The following is a 27,921-nucleotide window of genomic DNA, read 5'->3' on the forward strand; positions in this document are numbered from 1 at the left end:
GGAAGCCCCTGCAGCCAGCTGTTTGAACAGCAAAAGGTCTTGTGGCATCTTAAGATTGAAAAGTGCTTCCAAGCAGCTCCTAGTGTCTGAAGACATGATGCAGCTAGTCTGCCTTTCCCTTGGATTTTCTGTGCTAAGGAAAAAGGCAGAAGAAGCGATGAAGAAAATGAGAGTGTGGTGAGCAGATGATCAAGAGTTGAGAGCCCACCCCCCAGCCGGGGCCCACGGACAACGGCCCCCGGACTTGTTCCTCCTCTTCCCCATTGCCCCTGGCTTGTTCACCTGCCTCTCCCGCGGCTCAGACAGATGTGGTGGCGAGGAGCAGGAGCAGGGGATGCTGCGGCCTGCTGGCTCTCTGGTTCTTGGACTGTCAGGCGAGCAGCTGGGAGCCATAAGGAGAAAGGGGACAGGGGGAAGAGCGGCTGCCGCTAATGCTGGTGTGGAAGCAAATCCCGACAGCCATTCGCCAGACTGGTGCTCAGGCTGGCCCTGCCTTTCGCTCACCTTGGTGCACCAAAGGCCGGCAAGCAGAAGCAGGCAGGCTGCGTGCCCGGGTGAAAGGACGTGCCGGGCTACAGGGGGAAACTCCAGGCCCCGGGTTTCGAGGCCCCCTGAAGAGCTGGCTGAAGCCAGAACAGCCAGCCTGCTCATCGCGCCGGCAACCGCGGCGCACGCGTTACGCGACTCATCCCGCCTCCGCGATGGTCTGTGTCCGGTCAGCGTTGGCGAAAGTTGCGCCTCGTCACGCCCGGTACTCAGCAGTTGTTCGAGGCGCACGCGGAGGGAGCCTCCGTGCAGCATTGGCGGGGGTCTCCGCGCGCTCGTCTCTGCCTTCTGCTTCCGTTGAGTAGAGATGCGAATGCTCGGGATAAGCTGCGAAGTTTTCTCCGGCACGGGCGAGGCGGCCGACGCGCTCCGGGAGGCCACGAGCGGCGGGCGACGATGTCCGGCCCGCGCCCCGCCGAGCTCCGTGAACGAGGCAGCGCCACGGGCGGCAAGGGCCTTGCCTGAAGCCCCCGCCCCGACGCAGCCGGGCGCCGAGGCCGCGGGCTCCAGCTTCGCCGTCGCCGTCTGCAGCCAGCGCGGCTCGCCCTCGCGCCCGGGCCCGGGCCCTTCTCGGCCCGCCGCACTTCAGGCGGGAGGGCGCCGCGCGGGGCGGGAGGAGGCGCGGCGTCTCCGGCCGCTCCGCCCCTCCGGCGGGCCCCCCCTGCCGCCGGAGCGGGGCTCAGCCCCGCGGCCGCGCGCCCAGCCAGCTCGGCGGAATGTCTCGGCTGGACGTGAGCGAGAGCTTTGCGGGCATCCGCTTGCCCGGCCACCTCCACACGCAGGCGTCCCTGGAGTCCGCCCGCGCCTTCCAGTTCCGCAGCTCGGATGTCCTCCTCGTCACCTACCCCAAGTCAGGTAAGAGTTGCCGGGGCCGGGGGGGCGGGGGGCTCTGCGGATGAGCGTCGGGCTTTTGCTTTGCCAAAGGAAAACCGACGTCTGTTCGAAAGAGGCACCGCTTGATGCAACACAGGATGCGCCTTCCAATTTTGGTTCTCCGAAGATTGGTTCGCCTTTTCCCCGGGCTTTGTGTTGTTTTAAAAGGCCGCAAAACCGCATTGGCTAAAGAAGTACAGGCAGCTGCCTCATTCCGAGTCAGGCCGCGGGTTCATATAGCCCAGTGCTGCCGGCACTGACTGGCAGCAGTGGCTCTCCAGGGGTGCCCCAGAGACGCGGGGACTGAATTTGGGGCCTTCTGTCCGCAAAGCAGGCGCTGGAGCCGCAGCCCCGCCAGGGTGGCAGCTGGCCTGCCAACGGAGCGTGCGTGCCCCGGGAAGCAAAGCCGCTCTCAAAACACGCTCAGCCCCCTGAAAATGCTGCGGTGGCGGCAGCTTCCCGGAGGGGCTCGCCTGGCACTCATGCCGCGGTCTTTGGGGTGCCAGGGGAAGGTCTTTTTATTCCCCCAGGTATTTTGGTTCTTCAGTTTTTGTTTTTTTTAATGTGTTCTGTTTTTTTTAGACTTTGGCTTTCTATTGTAGTTTTCAACGTTTAAAAGTTTGATACTACTTTTAGCGCGTTGTTTTCTTTTATGGTTTAACTTTTGATAACTGCCCAGAAAGCGTTGTTGCAGATTGTCACGCCTCTGCCAGGCTCAGCCAGAGAACAGACACCGAGTTTTGTCTGAGCGGATGTTTATTAGCAGAACACCAAGGGGTGGTGCAGTCAGGAGTTGTCAATGTGGCCCCTCAGGACTGGACTCAGAACAATAGGCGACTTTGGTATTTATACAAGCAAGTAAACAAGGCACATGACAGCAGCTTTGGCCAGTCCAAAGCTTTTGGTCAACCAAATCCAATACACGCCACCCTTTGAATTTTCAGATTCCATATGCAGTTTTTCATTAAACAATTAAAACACATCATATATCATTAGCTTGCTAGGCTACATACTAAGCAAAAAGACAAAGCAAGAAAATAACAATAACCAATACAATGAGATAAAGCATAATACATAGGATTTCAAATCCACTGTTACCTCAGCATACACATACATCCCGCCAGTGGCTTTCAATAAAAGTTAATACTTGCTTAGCCATCCAAATTTGTGGCCATCCCTTCATCCTGTGGTAGCGAATTCCATAGTTTGCCTATGTGCTGTGTGAAGAAGAACTTCCTTTTATCTCTCCTGAATCACCCACCAATTAGCTTCTTGGGCCGGTCCCAAGTTCTAGTTTTATGAGAGAGGGAGAAAATGTCTCCCTGTCTGCATTCTCCACACCATGCATATTTTCGTAGACCTCTCTCGTGTCCCCCTTACCCTCCTTTTTCCCAAGTGAAACAATCCCAGCTGTTGTAACCTTCCTGCACAGGGGAGCTGCTCCACCCCTTGATCATTGTAGTTGCCCTTTTCTGCACTTTTTCCAGCTCTGCAATATCTTTTTTTAAGTGTGGAATCGATAAAGCAGAATAGCTGAAATTCACGAGTGAAAAAGTGGTTTATTTTGCTTTCACAATTGCTGCATTTCCCCTGCTCTAAAAATTATTGCTGAAAATGCTCATTAGACCTAGAACCAAAACCCATGGAAGGTCCTGTAGTCACCTAAAGAACCCATAAATAACCATGGGTAGGGAATGACAAGTGCAGGATAAATGCCTTGTGTAGAAAAGCCTTTAGTGTGTTTCCACAGTGGTCCTGCCATGCAAATGTCTCTCTGCACCCTCCAGGTGCTGCAGTTCCAAACTCAGCGTCTGAAGGGACAGAACTGCACTCTCTGACTATGGGGCTTCATTAGTCCCAGAGCTCAAACTGGGGTAGCTGGGTGGGCTGCCACGGCACGAGCTTAGCACACAGGCACAGGCTGGGAAACAGAGGATTGCCAGAGCAGCTGCCAGTGGAAACATGGGAACATCTCTCGCTGAGCCATTGGATCAGGGCATGCCATCCAAGGGTAGTGCCCTTGCACCTTCTGGGAAATGGCTACAAATTCTGCGGTGTACCTTGCGGTAGCCAAATATCTTGAACTAGCTGGACAAATGGCATTGCTTCAGTTTGAGTTTTGCCCTGTCCCCTGCCAGCTGTCTGGACCTGCCAGGGCTGCAGAACCCGAGAAGATCCCCCCCAAACACAAATGCACATAGCCAACTGAAAAAGCAGGCTGAGAAAAGAGTGGTGTGCACGTGCCGCTTCTTGTACTGCACCATGCTTGGAGTCATCTTCACCAGCACAAGAGAAACCCTCTGCTAAGTATCCAGTCCAAAAGAGGCTGGGGAGAGGCAGACCTGGAGGCCCCTGGCACTGCACTGGAGGCTCACGCGGTCTGCCAAGAGATGGTATAATAGCTAACTTCGAACATTTGGAGGGCTGCCATGTAGCTGGTAGAGCACATTTGCTCTGTCTCGCTGCAGAGGGTAGAACCTGAGCCAAGAGGTTAGAATTACAAGGAAGAGGATTTCATCTATACATTAGGACGAATTTCCTGATAGTCTGATCTGTTCAACAGGAGAATAGATCATCTTGAAGGCTGGTGGACTCCCCTTCCATAGGGGTTCTCAAGCAGAGGATGAATGATCACTTATCAGAGGTACGAACATAGGAAGCTGCCTTATACCGAGTCAGGCGCTTGGTCCATCTAGCCCAGTATTGTTGACACTGACTGGCAGCAGCGGCTCTCCGGGGTTTCAGGCAGGGCTCTTTCCAGCCCTACCTGAAGATGCTGGGAATCAAACTTGGGACCTTCTGCATGCAAAGCAAGGGGTCTACTACTGAGCTATGGCACTGAGCTACAGCCAGGGATGCTGTAACAATGGATTTCCTGCATCAGCAAGGGGTTGGACTAGATGACCTTGGAGGTCTCTTTGAACTATGTAATTTTATGACCCAGTTCACATGGGCCACATGTGTGCTGCTGTCTCTTTAAATATGCAACTTCCTATCAGCCCGATCAGAGGTTGCTCTGTGACATCCGAACCTGGGCACTATGGGTTAACTGTGAGTTAAACGACCCACAGTTAACTGACAATTAGTAGTTAGATTAACTGTGATTTGTTTAACCCACAATAGCAGCAGCACACACCAGGCACGTGCCATGACAAATTTTGGGTTAACTAACCCACGATTTGCCACTGTTACATGTGAAAAAGCCCTCTATGTAATTTTCAGACACAGTGAATTAACAGTGAATTAACTGTTTACTGTCCCCTTAAGTACAGACTCTCCCCTCCCTCTCTTCCCCTGGGTTAGGAGAAACCCGGCTTGCAGGCCTATGTTAAGAGCCCTCCCAGGGATTTGTATAAGCCCCTGCTTAATAAACTTATGTTACCAACACCTATCTGGAGCCTGAACGCAATAGTCAAGGTCCAACAGACATGTAGGATCAGATCTACCCCTTCAGCCTATTGTGACCCTTGCAAGCCTGCACTGATCTCTCTTACTTACCAAGGGAGACAACGAATGCCGCTAGGGCAATTAATTATGTGCTTTGCACAATTGCTTAGCAGAGGGGTTTTCAGCAAATGCATCATTTCTCACCTGCTTCATGAGAAGAAGCTGCACTCCCACCCCACCCCCAAATTCCGCCTCCTAAACAGCTCTTAATTAAAGGTGCATGAGAACCCCTGTTCCCCTATCCTCTGGTCACCCTAAGAGCCCAGGTAGGTAGATATGCCAACTTTGGGGAGTGGAAGGAAGGTAAGTAGCGTCAGGTGTAAGACCACACAATATCACAGAAAGTACATGTCACCTCTTGCTTTTACTGTGCATTAGGCTGCATTCACTTCCATGGCATGGGCTGGTTCCAGTGTCACACATCTGTCTTCCTAGCTGCACGGAAGAGTTCCACCCAAAGTATGCAGAACCAGTCTCTCAGTTTTGCCACAGGGCAGTGTCTTGCGTCCTTAGCTGGGTTCTTGTTTTTTGTTTGCTACTGTGTTCCATGCTGACATCTGCAGAGGGGAATGTGATATCAGGACCAGCCCAGCCAAATAAGCCACAACCATGAATGACACTCTGGCAACAATGGCCACTGAGGAGTCTGTGTTTAAGAGCAGCCAGTCACATCACAATGTGAAGCTGACCTGATTTTCCAGCTCACGGGAAGTTGCTGCCTTCAGTCAGGTTGGCCCGTTGGCCCCTCTAGCTCAGCCTTCTCTGTTGCCTGACTTTTGGCAAGGGCTCCAGGGTGTCCAGGCCAGACTAGAAGAGGCATTAATTGCACAAAATGCCATTCTCCTGCACAGCCTTTTGTAGTAGAAGTAGTAGCTGGCGGAGGGGGACGGACGGAACCCTACGCAGAGTCTCAGCTGTTGGGGTGGGAAGGGGACATTTAACTCTCCCGTCTCCCTGTCAGTTGCCTGCCACAAGAGCTATTTGCCCTTCAAGGGAAACCTTCTTTGGCACCAAGAAGACCTTCCACTGAAATGCAAGTCAGAGACAGGGGGACAGAGGGGGCGACATGAGTTAAACTCCCCCTACCTGGGGTTGGCCTCCTTGCCCATCCTACCTTCTTGGAGAAGCCAAGGACAGAAGGTGGGACATTTTGCATCAGAAGCAGGCACTCCTTTGCAGCTCTTCTCTAACGCTGTCAGCTGCTTGGGAGGAATCCTGAGCTGAGGAATTTGGAACTGGGGACACTGGGTCTGTGGCAAGGTCACCCCAGGTGAACAGGGGCTGTCACACATTTTGCAGCTGCTGGATCTCAAGGGCGACATTGTGCACATGTCCTGCTGTGGGCTTCCTGTGGGGACATCTGGTTGGCCACGTGCTCAGCGACAGAGGCCTTTGGTCTGATCCAGCTTTGGGGCAGTTCTCATGTGCATCTTAAGGCAGTGGCTTCTTGGGTTATGACCCCTGGAATAAACTGGTGTGTGACTTGAAAAACCAACTTGTCTTGCCACGGACCTGCCACAAAAGGTTTTTGTGGCCCTGGGGCAAGACACCCACAGTGGGCTGCCTCCCACACTGAGTCGACCTTCTCACCAGCCGCTCTTGCTCTTCCTCCTCCTTGCTGCCACTTGCTTGCTTGGCAGGCAGGGAGCCAGGAGGCCGCGGCATCTCCTGCTCCTCCTTCCCATCGTTGCCTGGGCCGGAGCAAGAGGCAGGGGAGCCAGCAGGTTGCAGTGCTGAAGAGGAATGAGTACAGGGGGCTTTTGCAAGTGGACCCCTGCTGGGGTGTGGGGCCTTGGCAGGTGCCCCACCATGCCTGCTCTTGGCACCAGCCCTCTTTGTAAGATCGTGGAGTATTTTGTATGCCTGCAAGAAATGACTAAGTTATACTCCAATTCTCAGAACAAAGTCCTTTGAAAAAGCTGGACAGTTTATTTATTACACCTGACGTTTCTGCCTATGTTATGTGTTCACTCCTCCATAGGGCTGGAATCTGTTGGTATTGCTGGTGGTCCCTCACCCTATGCTGTAAGTCAGGTGTCCCAGGCTGTCAGTTGTCCCAATGTGTTGGTCTGCAACTCCAGGCATGATGGGAATTGTAGTCCAACACTTCTGGAGGACACCAGGTTGGGGAAAGCTGCCATAAGCACATGCACTTTTTTCTGCCAAAGGCGAATGGTGCCCATAGTTAGAGCGGCTGTCCTGGAGACCCACGCTGCCCACACTGACACCCCAGTCCTCCCCTCCAGGGACCACCTGGATGCAGGAGATCCTGACCTTCATCTACAGCGGTGGAGACCCTGAGCCTGCGAAGACCATCCCCAACTGGGCCCGGATACCCTGGCTGGAGCACACCTACTTCAAAGACGTTTTCCAGGGTGGGGATCAGCCCCACTTCTTCACCACTCACTTGCCTCAGCAGGTGTTGGCAGCTGCCCTGAGTAAAGCTAAACCCAAGGTGGGTGTAGGGAGGTCCCACAGCTGGCCAGCTTGCTTGTGATATCAGGGGGTCTCTTAAAATTAACATTCACAGGGGTTGTGCCAAAACAATGATATCTGAGGGTGTCTGTGGGGGGGGGGGGGGCTCCTAACTGCTCAAATTGTGGAGGTCCAAAGTTGGTGAAGGGGGTATTGGAGATGGCATGCATTTCTCTCATCAGGACCATTAACAATAATTTCATGGTACCCAACATGGTACTCATGGGCACTACTGTCCCCACAGACACCTCCCTTGCCACCCTTCAGCCTCCCTGTCTCTCCTGATGTTCTTTAATTAAAAAAATTAACTGGGAGACTGGCATGCTGCATCTTTATTTCCAAAAACACCTCTGGACCCCACATGGGTCTTTTGTAGGGGCAAGTATGTGATGATTGGCACTTGGCACTCAGTTTCTTGGCCAAGCCTCAGTCTGCTTTCCGTGAAATGGGTGCTGGAGCAGGAAACGGTGAGTTCAAAAGAGTAGTTTTATGTTTTGGAGCTCAGACCCCACCTCTGCCTAGTATTTAGATTCTTGGGCAACTTACTTTTCTTTTAGTCTCATCAGTTTTCATCCAGAGAAATGGGTGTTTTGTGGTAGGCCATGCTCACCATAGCAGCCATTTTATAAGTGGGCAACCCCACCCCTGTGGCAGCCATTTTGTGAGAATGCCCATGACATGCTCTCAAGATTCCTAGTGTGCCTGCTGGGCCCCCAAATTTGGGGGGACCTGATTCATACCAACCAGAAAACACAATTTAAAAATATTATAATAAAAATAGAGATAGATGCAAGAAATAAAAACTTATCTATCCAATAAAACAAATGCCTGCCAAAATAGGAAGGTTTTGCCATGAGGTGAAACACCATCAAAAGAGGGGGGCAACCAAACCCCTGAGGCCAAGAGTTCCACAGTTTCAGTATAGCCACAGAGGAGGTCCTTTCTCTTGTCCCCATCAACTGTGCCTCCACCAAAGTTGGGGCACAGAGAAGGGTATCTCCATCAGATCTTAGGGTGCAGAGAGTCTGGTATGGGAGAAGTTGGTCCCGAAGGTGTCCTAGACCTCAGCATTTTAGGGCATTAAAGGTCATTGCCAACTTGTTGAATTGTGCCTGGAAACAAATCGGGAACCAGTGCAGCCCTTGGACTGAAACCTGGAGTGGACTCACCACCCACTGACATCGGAGCCACCAGCCTCCACTGGGCACCCACTTATGAGATCCTGCCACACCTGTCCTCCGAGGGCTCCATAGGTTCCCAGTTTGTTTCCAGGCACTGCGGGTGCCCATCTGCATTCTCGCCACTGTAGTCTGGATCAATTGCGGTGCCTGAAAACTCTGATGGGAGTGCCCATGTTGCAATAATCCAATTTAGATGCAACTAAGGCCTGTTTCACCATGCCAGGTCTGACTTCATCAGGAACAGACACAGCTGGCATGCCTGTTCAAAGTGGGCAAAGCGACTCCTGGCTGCAGCACAAGCTGGAGCATTGGTCTTTGGTCTCAGCCAGCAAGGCTCTTCTTATGGAGGGAAAGAAAATGGGAAGGTGCTGTCCTTTCCAGATGGGTTGTCATGTTGACCAGTGGGGTTTTCTGTCTGTTGCTCCCACAGGTGATCTACCTGGCCAGAAACCCCAAGGACGTCGTTGTATCTTACTATCACTTCTATAGGATGGCCAACTTTTTTCCTGACCCTGGTTCCTTTGACGAGTTTCTGCTTGGCTTCTTGGATGGCACTGGTGCGTGAGACACACTGGGCATCTCTACACCGCAGTCATAATACAGACTGACCTGAAACTGATCTAGCTGCCATGGCCCCTCTCCCTTCTCCACCTGACCCAACCCCCCAAAACTCCTGGGCATACAGGTGCAGATAATTCTTAGTTAATGAGCACGTAGCTTGCCTCAGTTGCTTGAGTCATCTGGATCTCTCTGTTCTACAGGTACCGCAGTATAGTGCCCTCTCTGTTCACTACTACTATCTGCTTAGGGGAAGGGCCGTAGCTCAGTGATGGAGCCCCTGTTTTGCATGCAGAAGGTTCCAGGTTTGATCCCTGGCATCTCCAGGTGGGGGTGGGAAAACCCCTGCCTGAAACCCTGGAGAGCCACTGCTGCCAGTCAGTGTTGACAATACTGGGCTAGGTGGACCAAGGGTCCTAGTCAGTCTGTGGTAGCTTCCAAGGATCCTCTATTTGTGAACTGTTTATTTGGGTTATGGTAGTAATGGTGAAGGATGGTGCTTGGGAAATTTTGTCTTGGACCATGGGCATTTTTTGCTGGCAGAAATGCTACTCCTGTAACAATGCATTCCTGAGGCAAGCAGAAATTCAGTTCAGTTCATTCTGCATATTAATTACATTTCTTTGGCTGCCCATCAACAAATATTCTCTGGGAGACTTATATACATTGTTGTTAAAAAGCCACCACAAAATTCAGAAAGGATGAGATTTAAGGTCACAATAATATAGTCAGATATCTCTGTTCCCCCTGGGTAGAACTGGGAGTTAGTGTATATGAATATCTTTACAATTCACAGCATTTGTTTCAAGAAACTCTCATCTCAGGTTTTTCACAATAACTTCAAATTTGGTGACTCGAAGTGTTAGAAGAAATGTGTCACAAGACAAGGGATATTTTGTTTTCACTAAAAGTGCTACTGTAATATTTTCTATGCATTTGTGTTTAGGAGTTATGTATGTAGAGAACATAATGACACATGTTTTCAATTGAATGCGCTCCACCAATACATAGCTGTTGTTTAACTGGAATGTTGCTTGAGTCTCCCGCAAGAAACTGAGAAGGCAAAATTGCAGACATAATGCTAAAGAGACTTTATATAGCACTGGAGATGGTAAATCTTATACCTGTGCTATTTTGTCATGATGCTAGTAAGGTGAAAACAGCAAGGACCTCATTTGTTCCATGCCCTGAACAACACAATGCTCTTTTGGCTAATCTGTCATCTCTTTTTGCACCAGCTCCAAGGTCCTGTTACTTAGATTATGGGTGTGTACGTACTAAATGCTCACATTTTTTACTTCATGCTGAGATTTCCTGTGCTTTTCTCCTTAAGCAGTTCTTTAAAAAAAATGGAAACCTGTTCTCCATTGTCAGGCAATTTAAAAACAATAATTCAAGACTGTCATACAAATATGCAACATATTAAGCAGCAGTGCAATTGCAGTTCCAGTAGGCTCACTCTAAAGGACTTTTCTTCTGGGGACGTCCAACATGGCCACAATGGGTGCCCTCCAAATTTCCATCCTTTAACTGAGGAGACATTTCCTAGCAAACACCCACAAGACTGTGGAAATCAACTTTCACCTTTTAATCCTAGCAAAGCTCAGCATGGCTTGCCAAGACCTGGAGGAGCAGAGCCCACAAGAAAGCACAGCTATGGAAGGCATCTCTCAAAGGAATTAAAATTTCCAACTTGCTTGAACATGTGGTTCTGGAGAGCCCTGTTATTTAGTTGGTGCTGCTTTCTGTGGCAGTGATGGAGGAGGCTCCTGAATTTCTGCCTGCCATGCAGCTGATGTCAAATGTACAGGAAACATGCTTTTTTTAATGGCAGCTCTGTGCCAGGGCACTGGGCATGAATCCTTAGAAGGCAATGATTCTTCCCTTCTTGGTCAGATGGGGACCCCTCCCTCCAGCCTTTTGCATTAGAAGGGGCGGGTGGGGGAGAAAGCATTGAGGCAGAGCATCCCTTGTGACTGGGAACATTTTGCTGTTTGGCTTGGCTTGGGTGCATCATGAGAGCCGTGTGCTGGGCAGGCAACATGCTGAGAGCTCAGCAAAGGGCGTGGATGGCACTGGAGGACCCTGGCAGAGCTGTGCAGTGGCGGGATGTGAGGCAAAGGGGCTGCTTGAGCTGTCTGACCCTACTCTTCTCCCTATCCCACCCAGTGCACTACGGCTCCTGGTTTGAACACATCAAAGGCTGGCTCAGCTGCCAGGAGGAGCTGAGTGTTTTCTACATCACCTATGAGGAGCTACACCAGGTGAGTTCACCTACAGGCAGGTACAAGACACGGGTAGTTATTCAGCTGGCACAGCCTTTGATTGGGCCTGCTACTATAGGAGAGGAGGTGGAATGCTGTGCCGGGGGAACTGGCCCTGCGGAAGCGAACAGCTTTGTCTGGGCAGTGCACGGAGGCAGGCTGGGAGGCGAGACCAGGCAAGCCACACAGCAGGGCTGGAGAACATGCAACCTCCAGACAGTGGAGGTGGGTGGCTCTGGTTTCGCTGGGGTTCCAAATTCACTCTGGGTTTCAGTCAGAACCAGCCAGAACTCTAAAAGAGTCATCCAAGGCACTGAACCCATTTTGGGGATAGGTTCAGCACCTTGGATGGCTTCTTTAGAGTTCTGGCTGGTCCTGACTGAAATGAATTCACAGCCATACAAAATCGGAGCCACCAGCCTCCACTGCCTCCAGATGTGAGCTGCAACTTCCATCATCCCTCACCATCAGCGATGCTGGCGAGGGCGATGGGAGCTGTAGGCTGAAATGTCTGGAGGGCCACAAATGGCCCACCCCTGCTACATATAAACAGCGGCATCGGATCTTAAATGGCCCTCTGGCAGGAGGCTGCAGGCAGGTGCAGCGCACGAGCTGTTGGCTTTCCCACTCTGCCTGCTTCTCCTGTGGGCAATTTCAAGGCAACGGTCGTTTCAGGCACAGCTGCAATGGCTGTCTGAACCAAAGTTTGCTTCTGACCTATTCCTGGCAGGATGCTTGACCTGGGGAAAAGGGAACATTACAAGAAACGTCCTTGCTCAGTAAGGTTCATGTCCCAGACAGGTCGAATTAACAAAGGGCAAGTTGGGAAAGTTCTGTAAAAACAAAACTCCGTCCAATATGAATAAATATGAAGAAGTGGGATTGAAAGAGTGTAGTAGCCAATCAGAGTAGTAAGCAATCACATCACATATCATGTTCAGGTACGGAACTATACATTTATTATTACATTTATATCCCACCTTTTTTCCTCCAAGGAACTCAAGGCGGCTTACGTTCTCCTCCTCCTCCATTTTATCCTCACAACAACAACCCTGTGAGGTGGGTTGGGCTGAGAGTCTGTGACTGGCCCAAAGTCACCCAGTGAGCTCCCATGGCCGAGTGGGGACTAGAACCCGGATCTCCCGGCTCCCAGTCCAACACTCTCACCACTACACCACACTGGCTCTATAAAAATAAAGGGAAGATGTTGGGTGGCATTCTTCCAGCGGGGAGTAATCTCTGTGGGCAGAAATCTGTATGGGTAATGTATGCCCTGTGTTTTGCCTTGCTTTCCTTTCCTATTGTAACCTTTGTCAACAAATACCATGGTATCAATTTCTTTCTACAGTTATCTCAAATACACTCTCTTGGTGTTACTAAATATTTAAAATATAATTTATGGGCATCCATAGATAAAGTACCTGTGCTGAGTGTAAGATGGTTGAGTCCTCAGCATCAGAAAGCCACACCTCTGTGGGACCAGATATAGGCAGAAAGTAGGAGCCTGTCAAGATAACAAGAGGCCTGCTTAATTAGATCTATAATCCACAAACTATTTCTGCCACCCTCTGACCCGCAGGAGCTGGAGGGCTGCGTGAGGAGACTGAGCGACTTCCTGGGCTGCCCTTTGCAGCCAGGCCAGTTGGATGCCATCCAGAGGCACTGCAGCTTCACCTCCATGAGCAAGAACACCATGGTGAACGGTGCACTCATCTCACATGAGATCTTGGATCCTAGCAAGAGCCAGTTCATGAGGAAAGGTGAGTGGGTGGAGGGCAGGGCAGGGCAGGGCAGGGCAGGGAGGGCTGGGGCCTGAGCAGCAGAACACAAAGTCGCTGCTTCCCCCAAGACAACCAACACCTCTCCAAGCATTCCTCACTCCATGATGGCTGCATCTGGCCAGCCAGTGCTGGATCAAGGCTACGGGGGTCTGCTCTGATCTCGCAAGGCAAACCATCTGCTCTCTTAGGTATTGTCGGAGACTGGAGGAACCACTTCTCCCCGCTGCAGAGTGCCCTGTTCAACAAGAAATACCAGCAGGAAATAGGAGACCGCTGCCAGGATTTCCAGTGGCTCATGGACTGACTGCAGCATGATCCGGGAGCCATCAGGGGGTTGGCTGGTGCTTCCTGGTCTGTCCTGATTGCCAGAACCTTCTCACCAAGGTGGGCACACAGGACCAGCTTGCCACAGGCTGGCTGCCACTGCATGGAGGCTTCGCATGCTCCTTTCCCATGGCTCACATTCAGTGACATCCGGACAGGCTCAGAGTCAAATCCACATCCCATGCAGCCAAAGAGTTTCTACCCGCACCGGTTACAGAATGCTTTCCCAGCTCTGCTATCCAAAGATCTGTTCTGGCTGAGACTGAAACTGGCGTCTCCTTCCTGAAAGCCACATGCTCTGCCAACGAGCGGGAGGCAGGCTCTGGAATGATGGAAGCAGTAGCAACAGCCTCGTGGGCTCCCTTGCCTTCCCCAGAGCTTGCAGAGCAATGGGCCAATGTGCCTAGAAATGAGGCAGCCTCCCCAGAAGAGCAGCACAGTCATCTTTTGGAAGGGCAGGTGAGCTGTGTGGAGAACATCCTAATGATGCGCTCCCACAAAAGGGACATGCTTACCAGATGTTCTATTCCAGCCTTCCTCAAGCTGGAGCCCTCAAGATGTGCTGGACATTAGCCATGCCAGCTGGGGACAATGGGATTTATAGTCCAACCCATTTGGAGGGCGCCAGGTTGGGGAAGGCTGTTCTAGTCTGTCGCCACAATACGGTACCCTGCAGCAGAGTCCCATGTAGGGCTGGGGAGCCAAGGGAAGCAGCTGGCTGTCTTGGGCTTCTTCACACAGAGCTTTTATCCTGCAATTGAGATTGCTCCCTCATGTCCCGGTGGGCTCACCGTGACCCTCGAGGGTCCTTTGTTCGATGTTTAAATAGATTGCAGATAATGAGCTATCAAATTACCCCCTTGTGTTCTGCTTGAGTTCCCTGTGAAAAGAGGAAAAGTGGCAAGGAGAGGAGCGAGATCAATGAAAGATAATGGAAGACTCAGATAAGGGCAGAAAGAGGGGGGAAGGGGGTGAGGGGAAAGGAAGCGGGTGAAAAAAGGAGTCTGTTGTGATCCTGCATTTAAAATGGAAGCAGAAAGCCCCACTTTAAATGCAGGATTTTAGGCTGGTGTAGGGATGCCTTTGGAGTGGCCATTTTCACCCTTTGCACAGCCATGGCAAGATGCATAGTGGAACCTCTTCCTGAAGAGCTGATGTTGCCCACTGCATCTAGGCAGGTATCTCTCCTGCAACCACATCTGTCGGCTCCCAGGAACCGGTCTGAAAGTACCTTTGCTTCCACACTGGCCACTACGATGTACTGCCATGTGTGTGTTTTTCAGACTTTGGCTGTGGAAAAATTGTGATGAAATGCAGTTGCAATTCCAGCTTCTCTTGTGTGGACAAGCAAAGCTCCATGGAGACTTCTGAGGGCCACTGTTCCTTCAGCTCAAAACTTCCTACTTGCAGCTTCTGCCCTTGTTTTGCTTCCTGTTCAACAAGCTGAGGAATTAGTGAGTAAGACTAATTCACTGCTCTTAACAAGCCTGTACCCAAGACTCAGCAAACTTCTTGATCAGCACTGTCCTCAGCAAACTTCTTTATCAGCACCGTCCCATGGGTATCTTAAACACTGCATGACCTCAAGGAAGTAGCAGAGTGAAAATTCCGGCAGGAGAGAGGACGGGCAGCAGCAGCAACGACAATCCACTGAACAGCATCCCAAACAATGACGCTGCACAGCAGTACACCATAATTTCCAGGGTTGCTGCCAGACTACGATTTCTTCACACTGCTGAGGTCATGCTTTCCAGCAATCCGCTGGAAGCAGAACTAGAGCTGTGGTTTCACATGGCCCTTAAACAGAGTGCTGCAGCCTAGCGCTGCACCGCCACGGATTCGGTTCTGCCAGCGAGACCCACTCCCTGTGCCACAGAGATTTAGCGCTTCTGGGAGCAAGCGAAATGGTCATTTCTGGAACAGGGCAGGGCAGTGGAGCTTGCAAATGGCTGCCCTGTCCCAATCCAGAATGAGCGTCTCCGCTTATTTTGGAGCTTCCTATAGGAAGCAATCAATCTCTGGTGTGCAGGCAATAGGTTTCATTCTGGTTGTATCTTTATAACATAGCTTAAAGCTTTTATATTTTATATTGTTTTATGCTGTGCTTGTGGTTTTAATTTTTGTGAACTGCCCAGAGAGCTTCGGCTATTGGGCAGTATAGAAATGAAATAAAAAGAGAAACAAACAAACCATCAATCAAGCTAGCTGCGGGTTCCATGTGTGCAACGGCATGGCTGGAAGGGGCCGCTTGCACAACAGTCCAATCGGATACTGACCCCACCCTCCAGATGGGTTGGACTACAACACCCATAATCACCTAGCCATTGTGGCCAATGGAAATCCATCTTTTCCAGGGCCCATGTTGGCAAAAGATAATGGGAGCTGTAGTCTTAAGACATCCGGAGGGCAGCCGGTTGGGGATGGCCATACTGTGTTATGCAGCCATGAAGAAGAAAAGCTGAATTGTCTGACCACAAAGCTTCTGCCGGGACCCTTGTTGCTTTTCTGGCTAGATGGAGCCAGTCTCAGATTACTTTTAAATATACCAGCAAATCCATCTTTTCCAGGGGCTTCTTATGGGTGTGGTTAAAACCAGCTATTGCATTCCTGCCCCTTCCCAGGGAGAATACCCCTTCTGTAAGGCCTTTCTCACCCCAAGAAGGAAACACCTTCCCCACACACAATCATGCTGCCGCCAGGACCTTTAAGGCTCAGGTCCAACCCACAGTCAGTCCTCTATCTGCAAGGACACACTTGTTTATAATATCAACTGTATTGTTTCCTGTATTACTTTCCCCTTTACATAGCCAAGAGCAGAAGGCATAGGATTTGTATAAACAAATAAACTTTTATTAATTACAGAAATAAGTTGAATAGTAAATAAGTAACTCTTAATGGTTCTATTAATGTATGTTCCCTCATACACAATAATCCAGATCACTCTCAAACAAACACTTCACAACTCACCTCAGACCTCCCTCCCTCCCTGTTCTCAGACCTAAAATCCTATATCCCTATCTTTGTTCTAAACCCTGTCCGACTCACGCAAGCACAGCACCCAGCTTCATAGCACACACACTTCGCTCCCCCAGCCAATCATCACACATATGCAAAGTCACCATTCTTCCTGTCACTCACCCCATTCTCACTCCAGAGACAATCACTATAACCATAGACTTATAACAGGAACACATTATTATACTTATAAACTCCGTGTGTGTGTGTGTGTGTGTGTGTGCGCGCACACGCGCGCATATGTATAAAGTAAAACCAGCCTGAGCCACCTTAGAAACAGTTCACCCCAGTGGTAGCAAAAAACAAATCAAAACAAAAAGGACAGATGGGCTACAAAATGTAGCTGGTGTCTATCTCACTTACACATATACACACAGGTTTGAAATAAAAAAGTGTGTTGTATTTTGGCAGTGAATTGACTTTCAATTTATTTTATTGCAATTTCTTTTTACTGCATTTGGATTCCCCCCCCTTTTTATCATTGTTGTTGTTGTTCAGTCGTTCAGTCGTGTCCGACTCTTCGTGACCCCATGGACCATAGCACGCCAGGCCTTCCTGTCCTGCGCTCTCTCCCGGAGCGTGCTCAAGTTCATATTCATTGCATCCGTGATGCTATCTAGCCATCTCATCCTCTGCCGTCCCCTTCTCCTTTTGCCTTCAGTCTTTCCCAGCATCAGGGTCTTTTCCAGGGAGTTTTCTCTTTGCATTAGGTGGCCAAAATATTGGAGCTTCAGCTTCAGTATCTGTCCTTCCAATGAGCACTCAGGGTTGATTTCCTTTCGGATGGACTGATTTGACCTCCTTGCAGTCCAGGGGACTCGTAACAGTCTTCTCCAGCACCACAGATCGAAAGCATCCATTCTTCGGCACTCAGCCTTCCTTGTAGTCCAGCTCTCACAGCCATACATTACTACTGGGAAAACCATAGCTTTGATTATATGGACCTTTGTCGGCAAGGTGATGTCTCTGCTTCTTACTATGCTGTCTAGGTTGGCCATAGCTTTCCTCCCAAGGAGCAAGCGTCTTTTAATTTCATGGCTACAGTCACCATCTGCGGTGATCTTGGAGCCCAAGAAAGTAAAATCTGTCACTGCTTCCATTTCTTCCCCTTCCATATGCCAGGAAGTGATGGGGCCAGATGCCATGATCTTAGTTTTTTTAATGTTGAGTTTCAAACCAGCTTTTGCACTCTCCTCTTTCACCCTCAACAAGAGGCTCTTGAGATCCTCTTCGCTTTCTGCCATTAGGGTGGTATCGTCTGCATATCGGAGGTTGTTGATAATTCTTCCGGCAATCTTAATTCCGACCTGTGATTCATCCAACCCGGCATTTCTCATGATGTACTCTGCATATAAGTTAAATAAGCAGGGCGACAATATGCAGCCTTGTCGTACTCCTTTCCCAATTTTGAACCAATCGGTTGTTCCATATCTGGTTCTTACTGTTGCTTCTTGACCCTCGTACAGGTTTCTCAGGAGACAGGTCAGGTGGTCTGGTACTCCCATCACTTTAAGAATTTGCCACAGTTTGTTGTGATCCACACAATCAAAGGCTTTAACGTAGTCAATGAAGAAGAAATAGACTTTTTCTGGAATTCTCTTGCTTTCCCCATGATCCAGCAAACGTTGGCGATTTGATCTCTAGTTCCTCTGCCTCTTCGAAACCCAGCTTGTACTTCCGGTAGTTCTCGGTTCGCATACTGCTGAAGCCTAGCTTGTAGGATTTTGAGCATCACCTTGCTGGCATGTGAAATGAGCGCAATTGTGCGGTAGTTTGAACACTCTTTGGCGTTGCCCTTCTTTGGAATTGGAATGTAAACTGACCTTTTCCAGTCTTGTGGCCACTGTTGAGTGTTCCAGATTTGTTGGCATATTGAATGCAGCACTTTAACAGCATCATCTTTTAGGATTTTAAATAGCTCAGCTGGAATACTGTCATCTCCGCTAGCTTTGTTGTTACTAATGCTTCCTAAGGCCTACTTGACTTCACTCTCTAGGATGTCCGGCTCAAGTTCAGTGACCGCACTATCATGGCTATCAGGGACATTCAGATCTTTCCTGTATAGTTCTTCTGTGTATTCTTGCCACCTCTTCTTAATCTCATCTGCTTCTGTTAGGTCCCTGCCTTCTTTGTCCTTTATCATGCCCGTCTTTGCACAAAACGTTCCCTTGAGATCTCCAGTTTTCTTGAAGAGATCTCTAGTCTTTCCCATTCTGTTGTTTTCCTCGATTTCTTTGCATTGTTCATTGAAGAAGGCCTTCTTGTCTCTCCTTGCTATTCTCTGGAACTCTGCATTCAGTTGGATATATCTTCCCCTTTCTCCCTTGCTTTTTGCTTCCCTTCTTACCTCAGCTACTTGTAAAGCCTCATCAGACAGCCACTTGGCTTTCTTGCATTTCTTTTTCTTTGGGATGGATTTCATTGCTGCCTCCTGAACAATGTTACGGACCTCCGTCCATAGTTCCTCAGGCACTCTGTCTATCAGGTCTAATCCCTGAAATCTATTCCTCACCTCCACTGTATATTCATCAGGGATATGATTTAGGTCATACCTGAACGGTTTAGTGGTTTTCCCTACGTTCTTCAATTTAAGCCGAAATTTTGCAAGCAGCAGCTCATGATCTGAGCCACAGTCAGCTCCAGGTCTTGTTTTTACTGACTGTATGGAGCTTCTCCATCTTTGGCTGCAAAGGACATAATCAATCTGATTTCGATATTGACCATCTGGTGACGTCCATGTGTAGAGTCGCCTCTTGTGCTGTTGGAAAAGAGTGTTTGCTATGATCAGCATGTTCTCTTGGCAAAACTCTATTAGCTTTTGTCCTGCTTCATTTTGTACACCAAGGCCATGCCTGCCTGTTATCCCGGTGATTTCTTGACTTCCTACTTTAGCATTCCAATCCCCTATAATGAAGAGGACATCTTTTTTTGGTGTTAGTTCTAGAAGGTGTTGTAGGTCTTCATAGAACCGATCAACCTCAGCTTCTTCGGCCTCAGTGGTTGGGGCATAGACTTGAATTACTGTGATGTTGAATGGTTTGCCTTGGATTCGTACTGAGATCATTCTATCATTTTTAAGATTGTACCCCAGTACTGCTTTTCCCACCCTTTTGTTGACTATGAGTGCTACTCCATTTCTTCTAAGGGATTCTTGCCCACAATAGTAGATATGATGGTCACCTGAATTAAATTCGCCCATGCCTGTCCATTTTAGTTCGCTGATTCCCAAGATGTCAATGTTCAATCTTGCCATCTCATGTTTGACCACCTCCAGCTTACCTTGATTCATTGATCTGACATTCCAGGTTCCTAAACAATATTGTTCTTTACAGCATCGGATTTTCTTTTCACCACCAGACACATCCACAGCTGAGTGTCCTTTCGGCTTTGGCCCAGCCGCTTCACTCTTTCTGGCGCTACTTGGAAATACCCTCTGCTGTTCCCCAGTAGCATATTGGACACCTTCCGACCTGAGGGGCTCATCTTCCGACGTCATATCTTTTAGCTTTGTGATACGTTCCATGGGGTTTTCTTGGCAAGAATACTGGAGTGGGTTGCCATTTCCTTCTCCAGTGGACCACATTTTGTCAGAACTCTCTGCCATGACCTGTCCGTCTTGGGTGGCCCTGCACGGCATAGCTTATGGCTTCACTGAGTTACACAAGCCCCTTCGCCACAACAAGGCAGTGATCCATGAAGGGGATCATTTTTATCATTAGGTGCACTAAAACAGCAGTCCCCAAACTTTTGGTGCCAGGGACCGGTCCAGTTTTTCCACGAACCGGGGTGTGTGTGTGTGTTCTGCTGGCGGACTTGCGGATGCCATTTGCATCCCTATTCTTTGCAGTAATCAGCTACGTAAAGATTTATGTAGCCTATTACTTGTAGAACAGGGACGCAAATAGCGTCTGCAGGTCCGCCAGTGGCCGGAGCGGAGCCGACTGGGGCCAGCAAGGATTCTTGGGGGGGGGGAGCGCCCACCCCCACAGACTCAAGGTGAGGGGGTTTTGCACACCACTGCGGCCCAGTTGCTGACAGGCCATGGACCACTACTGGTCCGCAGCCCAGGGGTTGGGGACTCCTGCACTAAAAGACAAGTAATAAAATTTACGTTGTCAAGGTATTACATAGCACAGGTGCGTTGTCCGTTGAGCCTCCTTCAGCCATTTGGGCTTCACACGGGGACTGGTAATTTAACTGGCTCAGTCAACAGAGGTTTATATTGGGCTCCTAATACAAGCCTGCAGCAGAGGCTTGTTTTAAGAGTATCTTAGGCCAGGGGTTGGAACATGTGGCCCTCCAGAGCTGGCAGACTGCAACTCTCATCAGCCCTAGCTAGCACAGCCAACAGTGAGGGATGATGGGATTTACAGTCCCATATCCGGAGGGACACACATCCCCCATCCCTGATTTAAAGAGGCAGTGCATAATTAATTTGTGTGCATGCATACAACAGAAAAGGCAAGACTGGTTTTAGGCCTGGCAATGTTGACGAGGGGACAAACGCACACCAGCCACTAAGCGTCTATATGCATCGCTCCTGCCAACAGTGTTGCCAGTATCCCTTAATGCCACTCCAACCATCGCCACACTAGTCTGGGCTGAGGGAAAGACCTGCCTTCCATTGCACGTCCAGTGGCAATGGCCACGCAGCTTCTCCTCAAGCAGAGGGGCCTCTGTCAGTTCAACTTAATCCATAACTAAACTGTGGCATCCACTTCCACAAGCTGTGGTGGCAGTAGCCGCCTGTTCGGATGGCTCTAAAGGGAGGCTGGAGGAATGCACGGAGGAGAAGGCTGTCGGCGGCCACTAATCCTAATGGCCATGCGCTACCTCCAGGATCAGAGGCAGTGTGCCTGCGCACACCAGTTGCTGGGGAACATGGTGGGAGGGTGCTGCTGCGCTCCTGTCTTGCTTGTGGGTTTCCCACGGGCAGCTGGTTGGCCACCGTGTGAGCAGAATGCTGGACTAGAGGGACCCTTGGTCTGATCCACCACGGCTCTTCTTGTATTCTTCTCAGCACCCTGGATATCACTGAACAGAGAGCAACTTGTGTGGCATTTCTGCAAGACCCTAAAAGACCTCACAGAAACTGCAGAGCTGGCTATTTACCTCCATGTCAGGAAACGCTTCAGCCGCTCAGTTTGTGTATGTGAGGCTGCTGCTGCTATCATCACCACCACCATCAACATTAGGAAAGCCCAGTGCTTAATTGAAAAACATCTTTATTTAATCATTTTACATTTTAATTTTTTTTCTCTTAGGAAAACAGCATTTAGAGGGGAAAGCAGGGGCATGGTGGCAGGGGTGAGAGAAGGGATTTTTATTTACACCATGAATTCTGAGTCACAATAGAATTTTAAAAGGTTTGGATAGCAATAAAATTGTACTGTTTCCCAACAGCACAATAGCTGTAGAGTGGGACAGAGACACGGGCAGGAAAATTGGGTGTGGCAGAGGAAAATAGATAAAATGGCTATTGACAATCCATCATTAACACAGACAGCTTCTTTTCTGAATGGAAGCCATGCCTGAGATACGAGTCTGATTTGCTTGCAGCAGAAAAACAGTGACAAGTTTGTCTGTATTCCCACCAACACACCTGCTCAAAATTACCAATTGTACTTAAATGGGGGGAGGGAAAGTTATCCCTATAAAGCCCCCCCCCCCAACTGTACACACAGTGGTGTGTTCTACGTATGTGGGTAAGCCCTAGGATTTTAATGGGGGTGGGGGCAGGGGAAATAAATGAAGCAAAGACCTTGATCTCTTCAGTACAGTTTCCTATTCTCAGTCCAAGGCATTAAAAGTCCAGTGTATAAAAATTAAGGAAAATAAGATTGTGGTGGGTAGCTGGGGGATGTTTTGTTTGTAAAACCTGACTGGGCAGCAAAAGGATGTTGTACTGGGAAAATACAACAGCAGCATGAGTGCCCCAAGGCCCCACAGCTGCTGGATCTGGTCACACAAGCATCCCCGCCCACGGGGTGAAGTCAACTGTTGACTTTTTCTAGTGGGTTTTTGCAGCCTGGAACTGATTCTGTGCAAGCTTTGATATGTGTGTCTGGGTAACTCACCACATCCTGGTTCAGCTCTTTTTTGCAGAAGGTACACTAAGAAATGACTGAGATGTGAGGCCTGCCAAGACATGCCAAAAAAAGCCGCCGGGTGGGTCAGCTCAGGTCAAACATCTTTACGTTGTCTTTCAATATGAAATTTGCATTTGTTTTATGTCACAGAACCCCATATTTGCTTTGAATTATATTAAATTAAAGACTACACAATGTGCTGGAAATTTAAACCTCAAGCAAGAGAACATAGGCAAGTCATGGAATGTGGCAAGGCACGCCCCCCCCGCCAGCTTACAGGGCAGGCCTTTTACATTGATCGCAGTCAACCACATGGAGGGGGAAGGGATCAGCTAAAACTCTTAAAACTCAAGAGCTGGCCACTAAAAAGGGCATTAAAACCAGGTGGTGTCACCTTATGAATCACGTCCCTTACACGTTTTCAAAAAAGTCTTTAAAAAATCTCCCTCCACTCTCCTGGCCACTGAAACCCCTTTCCATGATCTTGTGCAGCCTTCGCCAACCTGGCGCCCTATTCAGATGTGCTGGATTGCAACTCCCATCATTCCCAGCCAACTAGCTGGGGGTGCTGGGGGTTGTAGTCCAACAAATTTGGAGGGCACCACATTGTGGGGGGCTGGTCTTGTGGAACAGGAAATTTGCTAAAGTCTTTGTATGGGGATGGGGGGATGGGGGAGTGGAAGGAAGCAGAGTTGTGCGGAAACTTGATGTTCTAGATGAGGGAACATCACCGATCCTCCTAGGGCTCCATGTTCATTCCAGATGCCCCATCATCGCGGGCTTAGTTTGCCCTTCTTTCCCTAGAGTGGCTCCACCTGAGATTGTAGCCTTTTGCCTAGAGCTGTTCCACCACCATCCAGCGCTTGCCTGGCTTCTTGGCTGAAAAACAGCCTGCTGCCTGCATCCCAGAACCACGCTGGAAAGGTGGCTCCAAAGAGAGAGGGTGGGCCAGGCAGGGTAAGGCACGACTTCATTCTCTGTTCCCTGGGCATTTCGGCTCCAGGCAGAGAGTGAGCAAAGCCAGCTGGTCTTAAGCCAAGCAGCAGACACCATCCACAATGGAAGTGGCCCATTTGTCATGGACTGGGCTGTATTTCCTGAAGTGCTTTGCACAGGCCTCCAAGTCTCTCCCACGCAGTGCATTCTTCTGCCAACTTGATGATACAGTGAGCTTTCCAGAACCGCACAGGGCAAGGAGAGCCCAGCTTGGGTCCCTACAGCTTGGCTTGGCCTTCCTGGAAGAGCACGAGGCTGTTGGAAGAGGAAATGCTGCAGGAGCAACCTGGGAGCTCACGGCCCCCCTCCACACCACAACTGATGGTGGGGAGATGGTGTGGCCACTGCTCCTGCCTGGCTCGACGGCAAGGCCAGCACACCTTACGCCCGATCTTCTGGAATTTGTGCCGGAAGCTCCTGTTGATCCAGAAGTAGACAAAGCAGTTGATGAAGCCACTCCCCGTGGGGAGCCACAAGGCTACAAACTCAACCCATTCATGGACTCTTTCCTGTGTGATAGCTGCAAGCAGACAGAAGGGAGTCAGGAGTCAGTTTTCACTCAGGATTTCTTACCTTCCCCATGTTGTCTGCAAACCCAGCCCATCCTCATTCTAAGCCAGGGGTGTGGAACCACAGGCCCATGGGCCAAATCTGGCCCACCTGAGGTCCCATTCTGGCTCTCTGGGGTTCTCCAGATGGCCACGCCCCCTCCTCAGCTGCTGATTGGTGGTTTCTTGGCTTTTGCACAGTTTCCCCCACATTCTAAGCAGTTGAAATGCCTCTTCTTAAGGCTAGTAGCTGGCGGGAAGAGCTTTAAGCTAAAATAGGCTGGTATGTTTGGTACGGCTGGCCCTGCGCATCGCAGGTTTGTGCCTCCCCCCATTCCCCGCAAGAGGTTCTCTGAAATTGAATTCAGTCATCAGGCTGAAAGAGGTTTGACACCCCTGTTCTAAGACAACATCTATTTAGAGCTTCGATCTAAAGCGTAATGCTCAGTCACCCCAAGCTTTTCTTATTTACCCTGCATGCAAAAAATGCCCAACTTTATCCCTCTCTCTGAGACCAAATCCCCCAGTACAGTGCAAATGGTAGCAATAAGAAGGGCGGGCTCATGCCACTTTATTAGGCAGGCCTGTACGTCTTATGAAGTTCTGTGCATGAGATGTGGCTGGTAGGTTTCAGGGTGATATGCAGCCCTGTCTGTTAAAGCCTCCAGTGTTTACAGAGTTGGGGCGTGCACGTGCATGCAGCTTCCATATCCTACATTGCGACACTTCAATCTTCCACAGCTTTGGGTCCTATTTTTTCTACTCTTACTTTTCTATTGACCCTACATTTTTTATATCTGTCATACGGGGGGGGGGGGGGATTTTTTTTCTCAGAGTAAAACTTCAGAATAGTGTGCAGGCAGACAGCACTTAAGTAAAATAAACAGAATTGCATAACACACTGCAAGCGACTTAACTTTGCTAGAATCCCCCCTTTTTTGTTCAGGATTGCACATATTTACAGTTTACAAGTGACAGCCCCTATTCTCTGCTTCCTGCAAGTGGTACATCACTATCCTTATTATTCCTTTGTGAATACCCTGACAACCTTTTATTAGTGCGAGTTACTAGCATGACCCTTTTTCTGGGTTCAGCTTCCTCTGCGAGATCTCAAGAACGGATGTTGCTCAGCCTTCCCCAGCTTGGTGCCCTTCAGATGTCTTGGACTGTAATTCCCATCATTCCCAGTGAGCTTGGCCACTGGCTGACGTGAAATGATGGGAATTGCGGTCCAACACATCAGGACGGTACCTGGTCGGGGAAGGCTCATGTCACTCGCCTTTAGCATCCTTCTCGCTAAATTCCTGTAACGAACCCTAAGCCATTAGTCACATATTACAACTGATGAAGTATATTTTCAGCTGTTGATAGATAACCTAGTGTAGGCCCACTGTATAGTTTCCCCACATATGGTCTCACTGTTAATCAACCGTTTGGCTTTTAAATCAGTAGAGTACAACTTACTGCAGAGTAAACCAAGCCAGCATGGTGCCCAACTTTTTTGGATCAGTGGGCCGATTTGGAATTTTGAGAGAATGTTGTGGCCATTCTCACAAAATGGCTGCCATGATGGTGGGGCTTGCCTGTCCCTAACACGGCTACCGTGGTGGGCACAGCGGATCACAAAACCCTCGTTCCCTAGACGGCAAACGGATGAGACAAAAATAAAAGTGCCTGCCCTGAGGCAGGGAGCGGGAGCTGAGCCCTAGAACACGAACCACTCTTTGGAACCCACATGAAGACGGTGCTGGAGGGCTGCCCGTCAGTTCGCAACAGCCCAGTTTAAAACACATTAATTCTGAAAAAGACACCTTAGAAACAAAACGGGGGCCAGGAGAGGGCGGGAGCCTGGTGGGCACCAAGGGCGGGCCACGGGCACCCGGCTGGAGACCCCTGGGCCGCGCCAAGATGGGGGCGCGTGCTGGGGTGAGAAGCGGGCGACGGGAGCGCGCCCTCGCCCTGCCTCCGGCTGCAGAGGCCCCTGGGGCAGCGGCCTCCCCGCCCGCCTCCCCGCCCCCCCGGGCAGGGCACTCACAATTGTACAGGATGGCGACTATGCAGGGCGCCCAGCAGACGTAGAAGGCTATGACCACGGGCAGGAGGACGCGGGCGGCGCCATCCAGGGGCAGCAGGCGGCGCCGCTTCGGCCCCGGCCCCGGCCCGCCCGCCGACAGGGCCCCGCCGGCCCCCCGCCGGCGCTGGGAGCGGGCCGCGCGCCACAGGCGCAGGTTGGCGAAGGTGATGGCCCCGGCGGCCGGGCAGAACACGGCGCCCGCTATCAGGAGGGAGTAGGCCGTGTTGGAGCCGTAGTCCGGCTCGCACAGGAGCGCCGCGGCCGAGAAGCGGACCCGGAGGACGGCCGCGGGCGCCGGCACGGCCAGCGGCACCAGCAGGAGCGCCGGCAGCAGCCAGGCGGCCGCGACGAGCGCCGCCACGCGCCGCCGGCTCAGCAGGCGGCCGTAGTGCAGCGGGAAGAAGACGGCCACGTAGCGCTCCAGCGAGACGCCCGCCAGGGAGTAGAGCGAGGCGCCGAAGACGCTGGAGTTGACGAAGGCCACGGCGCGGCAGTAGGCGCCCTCCCCGCCCGCGGCCCGCCCCGGGCCCGGCGCCAGGCCGCGGTACAGGTTGAGGGGCACCACCAGCAGGGCCGAGGCGGCGTCCGCCGCGGCCAGCGACAGCAGCACCAGCCGGCTGCTGCGGCTCCAGCCGGACACCGCCGAGGCGATGACGGCGATGACCGTCCCGTTGCCCGCCACCACCAGCAGCCCCAGCGCGCACACGAGGCCGGTCTTGACGGCCCGGCTGCCGCCGCGCTGCTGGGGCCCGCCGGCTTCCCCTGCGGGGGGCTCCCCGGGGGCCTGCCGCCCCGCCGCCGCCGGCTGCCGCGCGCCGCCCGCCCGGGCCACCCCCTCCCCGCCCGGCGGGGCGCCCCGCGGCCCCGGGGCACGCCCGTCCCGCCTCAGGCTTCGCCCCCCGCGCGGGCCCGAGGGCGCGCGCCCCTGCTGTGGCCCCGCCGGCCCGCGCCGCCCGCTCAGGGGCGCCCCGCTGGCCTCGCCCCACTCCGCCCGCCGCGCCGCCGAGGCCGCGGCCAGCTGCAGCAGCAGCAGCAGCAGCGAGCAGCGGACGGGGCCGGGCGCGAGCATGGCTGCCGGGCGGCGCGCCTGCCCCGCGAGGGCCTCAGGCCTGAGCTCGCGCGGAGCGGGGCCCTATACGGGCTCCTGGGGGAGGCCTCCGCGAGGCGCTGCGCTTCTCCCGGCCGCAGCCCTGAGGGCGGCGGAGGAGGAGGCCGCCGCTGGGCCTCCGGGCGAGCGCCGAGCGGGTGCGCCTGGAGGGCTCTTTCCAGGCTGGTGTTGACGCGGGGGCCTCGCCCGCTGGAGGGGCCGGGCGCGCCTTGGCTTGTGGCGCCGGCCAGCGCCCCCGGCCCGCGCTCCTCGGGTTGCCCTGAGCGACTTGGAGGGAGAGGTGGGGGCCGCTTATCACCTGCTCAGGTGACACCACGTTGGGTGGGGCCGCGAACACCTGAGAAGGCCCGAGCAGAATTCCGAACAATCTCGAAAGGCTAGAAGACCGGGCAGAAAATAACGGGATGAAACGTAACAACAGCAGAGTTCTTCATTTAGGGAAGAGAAATCAAATGCGCGGGTATGAGATGGGCTTTACCTGTCTTGGCAACAGCTTGTGTGAAAAGGACCTTGGAGCTGTGGTTGTGCAGAACCTGGATACGAGTCTGCAATGGGATGTGGTTGCAAAAAAGGCAAGTGCAATTTTAGGTTGCATCCACTGAAGTATAGATTCTAAATGTGGGAAGTAATAGTTCCACTCTG

The 27,921-nt window shown here is 51.4% G+C and overlaps 2 protein-coding genes across 3 annotated transcripts; one reads left to right on the plus strand and one right to left on the minus strand.

The window, feature by feature from the left end:
* Window positions 1–1,209: 1,209 nt before the first annotated feature.
* On the plus strand, window positions 1,210–16,311 carry LOC146338763 (sulfotransferase 2B1-like). Of its 2 annotated transcripts, XM_084812695.1 has the most exons (7): window positions 1,210–1,401; window positions 3,983–4,063; window positions 7,113–7,321; window positions 8,953–9,079; window positions 11,250–11,344; window positions 12,924–13,104; window positions 13,314–16,311. In XM_084812695.1, the coding sequence occupies exons 3-7, from the start codon at window positions 7,124–7,126 to the stop codon at window positions 13,427–13,429; spliced, it is 717 nt and encodes a 238-aa protein (XP_084668821.1). In that variant the 5' UTR covers window positions 1,210–1,401; window positions 3,983–4,063; window positions 7,113–7,123; the 3' UTR covers window positions 13,430–16,311. The 2 variants fall into 2 exon arrangements, with proteins under 2 accessions (XP_084668821.1, XP_084668820.1); XM_084812694.1 differs by lacking the exon at window positions 3,983–4,063.
* A 5,365-nt stretch (window positions 16,312–21,676) lies between these two features.
* Window positions 21,677–27,240, minus strand: LOC146338764 (D(4) dopamine receptor-like). Its single transcript, XM_084812455.1, has 2 exons — window positions 26,133–27,240; window positions 21,677–24,069 (listed from the first exon to the last, which is right to left on the minus strand). Exons 1-2 carry the CDS (start codon window positions 27,238–27,240, stop codon window positions 23,768–23,770), a joined length of 1,410 nt encoding a protein of 469 aa, XP_084668581.1. The 3' UTR covers window positions 21,677–23,767.
* Window positions 27,241–27,921: the final 681 nt, after the last annotated feature.

The sequence above is a fragment of the Heloderma suspectum genome, chromosome 8, assembly GCF_057233095.1.
Source record: "Heloderma suspectum isolate Gila_16-S chromosome 8, 16-S_ref, whole genome shotgun sequence".
In the NCBI taxonomy this organism is placed as follows: Eukaryota; Metazoa; Chordata; class Lepidosauria; order Squamata; family Helodermatidae; genus Heloderma; species Heloderma suspectum.